This window comes from Drosophila sulfurigaster, chromosome 3 (genome assembly GCF_023558435.1).
Source record: "Drosophila sulfurigaster albostrigata strain 15112-1811.04 chromosome 3, ASM2355843v2, whole genome shotgun sequence".
Taxonomy (NCBI): domain Eukaryota; kingdom Metazoa; phylum Arthropoda; class Insecta; order Diptera; family Drosophilidae; genus Drosophila; species Drosophila sulfurigaster.
The window spans coordinates 14,841,007-14,846,946 of record NC_084883.1 but is presented as its reverse complement, the minus strand read 5'-3'; the positions used below and the strand labels follow the sequence as shown (position 1 = coordinate 14,846,946).

The window sequence follows — 5,940 nt, the reverse complement described above, 5'->3', positions numbered from 1 at the left end:
CTATTTTAATATATATAATTTTTTTTTTAAATAGGATTAAATTTATAATATTTTTATATTTATATTTTATATTTAAATACATATTATTAATATGATTAATTACAATATATTTTTATTTTGTGCCAAATGAAATTTATTTGATATTCAGTTAATTGGAAATAATTTCTTCAGTTATATTCAGTGTTGGAAAAACACTTGAAACTTTTCGAATTTCGATTGCAGTGCAACATCATACTTGGATTTTGGCAGCCGCAATCAGCCAAGTTGACTGATTGAGAGACACATCCGCCTCTGGGTGTTCCAGTTCAACAAATTGGCTCAAACACACAACTGCTGCTGATTCTCAGAAACTCATCAGAATCTTGGCTGCAAATGTCATTAAGATGCATCCATTGCCCGCCCGCCCGTCCGCCTTCCACATTGCCAGAGTTGGGCACAGCTGTGTGTGGCTGGCTGTCAATGCATTAACATGACCAAATCTGTCTCGAGAATCAAGCGATTCATATGGACGCTCACTCTCAACCTCCGCCCTTGTCGACTGACACTCTGACGTCAGCTGAACAGACAACAACAGAGCAACAAGCTCAGAGAGCGAAGCTTCTGAACCGCAACAGAAACATCGCACAAATCGCAGCTCGCATAATGTGTATGAGGCAGATAGATAGATCCAAGTAGATGCCACAGTAGAGCGCTGAACGCTGAGCTTACCTGAAGTTCATAGTTAAATGATTTCATTTGCCATTTAATTTACTTTTTGTTTGCTAGGTATTCGGTTCAGTTTCAGTTTTCAGATTCCAATTCAGTTCTCGAACGGACGTCGAGGCGGACAAATGCGAACAGCACACGCGATCTAAGCCGAGCCCCAATACACAGTACAATTATAGCCAACAATTAAGATGTTTTTGCAAAGCGTTCTATGCTTAATGCTGCTCGCACTGCACTCGGCGGCAGCTGTGCCACATCAAACGTTGCAGGATGCTCGCGATGAACGACAGCAGTTGATACAACGCTACATCAAGACGCTCAACAAGGAGGAGGGAGCTATTCGTCTCGTTGGCGGCGATGCAGAGTACGAAGGTGGGCCACAGAGATTCAGTTAAGTCTGGTCAATCCTTAATGCAGTTTTCTTCCTTTCGAGGCAGGCAACATCGAAGTGCTGCACAACAACAAATGGGGCGCTGTTTGCGATGATGAATGGGACGCCACAGAGGGCGAAATTGTTTGCCGTCAATTGGGTTTTCTTGGACTGCGTCGCTACACACACAGTGGCTACTTTGGACCCGCACGGCGACGTTACTGGATGGACAATCTATTCTGCGAGGGCCACGAACAGGAGCTGACCCAGTGCCACTTTGAGGGCTGGGGCATCAACGACTGCGAACCCAGTGAGGCAGCTGGCGTCATGTGTTATGCCCCACGCAACGCAGTTCGAGCTGCGCCACTTGCACTGCCCGACGATCGCCCATTGCTGAAGTATCCCATTCACCCCCGATCACGGCTTTATGTGCGTCTTCGCGGCGGTCGCTCGCCCAACGAGGGACGCGTCGAGGTGCGCATCGACGGTCAGCGTTGGGGCAGCATCTGTGCCGATGGCTGGGGCATGCTGGAGGCGAATGTTGTCTGCCGGCAACTCGGCTTGGGCTATGCCAGCGAAGCCTTTCAGACGGACTACTTTGGTGGGGCGAATATCTCGCGTCCCACGCTCAGTGGCAGCGAGTGCTATGGCAATGAGACGGAACTCGCAGATTGCTTGCATCACGATCATCTGCAGGGCATAGTCAGCTGCCATGGCAATCGACAGCATGTGGCTGCTGTGATCTGTGATTACCTCTCACCCGATTTAGTTGTGGACTACTATGAGATTGAGCAGACGGCACATCTCGAGGATCGACCCATGGTGCTGATGCAGTGCGCCATGGAGGAGAATTGTGTGTCCAACGAGGCGTATCAAATACAACGCGATGATCCCCATTGGCGCTATCAGACAAGACGTCTTCTGAAATTTACGGCAGCTGCGATCAATGCGGGCAACACGGACTTTCGGCCTTTCAAGGCGAAGAGTCAGTGGGAGTGGCACATGTGTCACATGTAAGCAGTGAAATTCAACTGTGAATATTGTAATAGTGAGCAAATTTCTTTTCTATGCAGGCACTATCACAGCATGGAAGTATTTGCCACCTTCGACATATACGATCTTCAGGGTCAGAAGGTTGCACAGGGACACAAAGCATCGTTCTGTCTGGAGGACAGCAGCTGCTTGCCGGGAGTGCCCAGGAAATACAATTGTGCCAACTTCGGAGATCAAGGTGAGAGCAAAGCGTAAATAAATAAATTAACATATCATAATATTATATATTATATAATTTTGAAAGTATTGAATACTTAATACTTATTTAATTAGAAATAAAATTTAATGAAGTTTTCTTTACTCCCTCTTAGGCATCTCTGTCAACTGCTCAGATGTTTATCTCTACAATCTGGACTGCCAGTGGGTGGACATCACTGAGTTGCCACGCGGCTCCTATGTACTCAAGATTGCCATCAATCCGGAGTTCAAGGTGGCCGAGATGACTTACGACAATAACGCTGCCATTTGCGATCTTTTCTATGCGGAAAATTATGCCCGCGTTGATAACTGTCGTCTAACGAGACCTTAAAGCAAAGTTTGAGGCAAACTTTGAACCGTCGAATCAGTGCCAAATATTATGAAAACACCAAAGCGTTAAGCGTTAAGATGTTTGTATTTTTCTATAGTACTACATAGTACTCAAGTTTTTTTTGTACCCAAATAAAACTGCACAATCCAAATACTTCGACTAAAACGATGAACTTGAAAGTCACTCAAGTGTAAACCTGTCAGAGACATCAACGGCATTGTTGTCGCCAGCGAAGCATTCATCAAGTGTCAATACTTGTAGTAGCTGGGGCTTCTCTGCAGATATCATTGTATCTCGTTGCTGTTTAAAGGTGGGTGTTGAACTGGAACTGAATGGGGACAGCAAAGCTATAGAGAACAAATGTCTGGATGTGAAATAATCACTGCAAATGCCTTGCACTTGAAACATTCTTTAAGACTACAGTAGAAGTCTTTAAATAAGGAAGCCTGACTACTTTGTGTAAGATATATAAGAATGCTGATTTTACGTAAAAACATTTTTGAAGAAAAGCTTTAAATGCGATTTTCATTAAATGACTAGTAAAAGTTAGCAGACAATTATTAAATTATAATTTTACCTATATAAAAAAAATTATTGTCGTAAAATTTGATTTAAATATAAAATATTAAAATAGCAGAAACTCTTTTTGTAATATGGTTTAATAACACATTTGAAACAAGCAAAAGTAGTTTATTATTTACTGTTAATAAGTTTTTAGCCCAGAGTTGCCTCCAAACTTTTTAATTCTGCTTTATATCACTTTTTACATTAACGAAATTTGTACCAATCAGTAGTTGAGAGCTGCCTTTGAATCCTTGGTTTAGTTACATTAAATTCAGTAACTTTGACTCGAAATCAACAATCTTAATTTTAAGTGAGTTAAAAGATATGTAATATAATGAACTTAAACCCTATTATTCATTTTAACGTGTAATTTATAAAATACTGATGTAATTGATGCCCTTTAAAAATGGTTGAAATATATATGTCTACCGAATAAGTGCATTGAATCCAATGCATTAACCTAGAAGTCATTTTTAAAGTACATGATTTTATACCTCAGTACTTTTGATAGTCGTTGAACTCTCCGAAATAGTCTTTGACACAAAAAATGTAGAATTTTTGCATATTATTGAACATTTTTAATGACTAAGGTAAAATAGTAAATAATAATATAAAAATTGAGCTAAGAGTAACGGTCTTTGTTCCTAAATTCGGTAAGATGAAATTACTCTCCCTTAACTTCCGCACAGTAGAAGCTAAAACTGCGTCCATCTTCTGGCACTCGTCGTGATAAGAAACAAAGGAAACTACTCACTTAATCAGCTGAGCACAGAAGGCATCAATTTCACCAACAACTGCAGCTTAGAGCCGTGCAATTAATGGTTCAATGAAGATTCGGACGCATAGTTTATTCCAATGCGGAAATCAGCAGCATTTTTTATACAGATAGGAGAGAAAGGCAGAGCGTCGACTTGATGGATGCACGTGGCCAAAAAAATGAAGTAATCAAATGGTCGTAATGTCATCAACACCATCCATAAGTGGACACACACACACACACTCTCCCAGGAGAGGTGGAGAGGAGAAAGGAAGGCGGATACAGGATACTGGAGAACTGTGACAGGATTGAGGGCAACGATGATGAGTCACTTTGGTCACGAAGCTATTTTTACGCTTGATTACACGATAAATGAAAATCAAATGTTTGATTGCTTAATGCCTGGCCAGTGCGAGCAGGACAACAGCAGTCGGGTGTGAGAGAGAGAGAGAGAGACAGAAAACTCTATCGAGGTGGAATCTCTTGAAAAGTGCTGCAATTTTGCCAAAGTGGTGGGTGGGTTGTGGTGCTCTTTGGGTGCTTCGCTGAACATTTCAATTATTTATATGCTTGTTTGTCTCCTCAGCTCAGCTCATGTGGGGCACGTGCGTGGGTGGGTTGCAGGGTGATAACACTTGACTGCGCACAGTTATCATTTTTTTTGTAGCTCGCAGACACGCAGCAAGCTGCAAATTGCAAAAGCTCAGAATGAGACTTTGACTGATTTGTTGATAGTTGAGTGCGCTTAGAGTTGAATAAAGGACAGAGAACACTACTCGGAGAATCAGGAAAGAACATTGTCAATCTAACACCTCTGACTAATTTATTAATCGGTTGAGCATACAAATTGAAAAGCCGCAATTTCAAGTTCTCTCTGCTAAACCGCTTATGTTAATTAAACTTTTCCTTTCTTCCCGGGCATTTTCCATCAATCCTTCGACTTGTTTGTTTATGTTTTGTTTAGGGCTCTTTCTTTCGCCAAAGTGTTAAGTACAAAACCCATTTAAATTTGCGTCTTGGCATTAAGTTTTGTGGGGTTGAGTATTGATGAGCTAGGTCAGCACAGTTTGACAGCACTTTGAATAAGATAAATGCGCAAAATAGAGAAAGTAATTTACCCCATCTACAACCGAACAGAAAGAGAAACTTAATCAGGTTTGAGGAAAATCTATAAAATGTAAATGTCTGAGCAATTGTTTAAGAAGATTTCATTAAGTCTATCCAAGTTCTAGAATAGTAACGAAATGTTTACAAAACGTTTTCGGCAACTTAGCAAATGGGAACCTAAACAATGCTGCCCCAAGGCAAAAACGGAAGGCACAAAATTGTTATTTCAATTGTCAGCATTGAAACTGTTTTCCCTTCTAGGTTCCCTCTAGGCATTCTCTATGCAGTTAATTTTGTGCTTTGCCTGCAATAAATTTTAAATGCACATTTCCAATGAAGAAGCAACAACTTCAACTTCAACTGCAACTGCAACGTCGCGTCGACGACATCGAAATGAAACGAAACGGAAAACAATTTTGTGCAATTTCACTAAAACGACACAAGAACACACATTGACACACATATGGACATGGAGAATGAGATTGGGATTGACACAGGGAATGTGCATGGGAATGGGATTGGCAATGGGAATGAGATTGAGAATGGGAATCCGAATGCGAATGCGAATGAGCTGGAAGCCTTGCAAATGCAATCGAAGTGTCCTTGCAGTGACGACAAATGAAATTGTTGACCAAAGTGCAGCGTTTAAGAAAAATATATACACACACAGACAGGATAGTAACTCACACACACATAAGAAATTCACTGGGAAAATTCTTGCAGGACAACTGAAAGTTTTCCATATGACCAATGGATTTGTCGCTGCACTTCAATGGAGCTGCCATTGTCCAGATTTCTTTTATTATTTCTTACATTAAATAATCCAAGTGAGGAAGTTTAGCTGCAAAATATTAA

The 5,940-nt window shown here is 41.1% G+C and overlaps 1 protein-coding gene across 1 annotated transcript; it reads left to right on the top strand.

Moving 5' to 3' along the window:
- The first annotated feature begins 748 nt into the window (after nt 1–748).
- On the top strand, nt 749–3,086 carry LOC133844635 (lysyl oxidase homolog 3B). Its single transcript, XM_062278717.1, has 4 exons — nt 749–1,077; nt 1,143–2,088; nt 2,149–2,306; nt 2,440–3,086. The coding sequence occupies exons 1-4, from the start codon at nt 897–899 to the stop codon at nt 2,655–2,657; spliced, it is 1,503 nt and encodes a 500-aa protein (XP_062134701.1). The 5' UTR covers nt 749–896; the 3' UTR covers nt 2,658–3,086.
- Nucleotides 3,087–5,940: the final 2,854 nt, after the last annotated feature.

Coding starts and splice junctions, on each gene's coding strand:
- LOC133844635 (XM_062278717.1), top strand. CDS start 897: ATGTTTTTGCAAAGCGTTCTATGCTTAATGCTGCTCGCACTGCACTCG. Junction 2,089..2,148: donor GAGTGGCACATGTGTCACAT/GTAAGCAGTGAA, acceptor TTTTCTATGCAG/GCACTATCACAGCATGGAAG. Junction 2,307..2,439: donor TGCCAACTTCGGAGATCAAG/GTGAGAGCAAAG, acceptor ACTCCCTCTTAG/GCATCTCTGTCAACTGCTCA.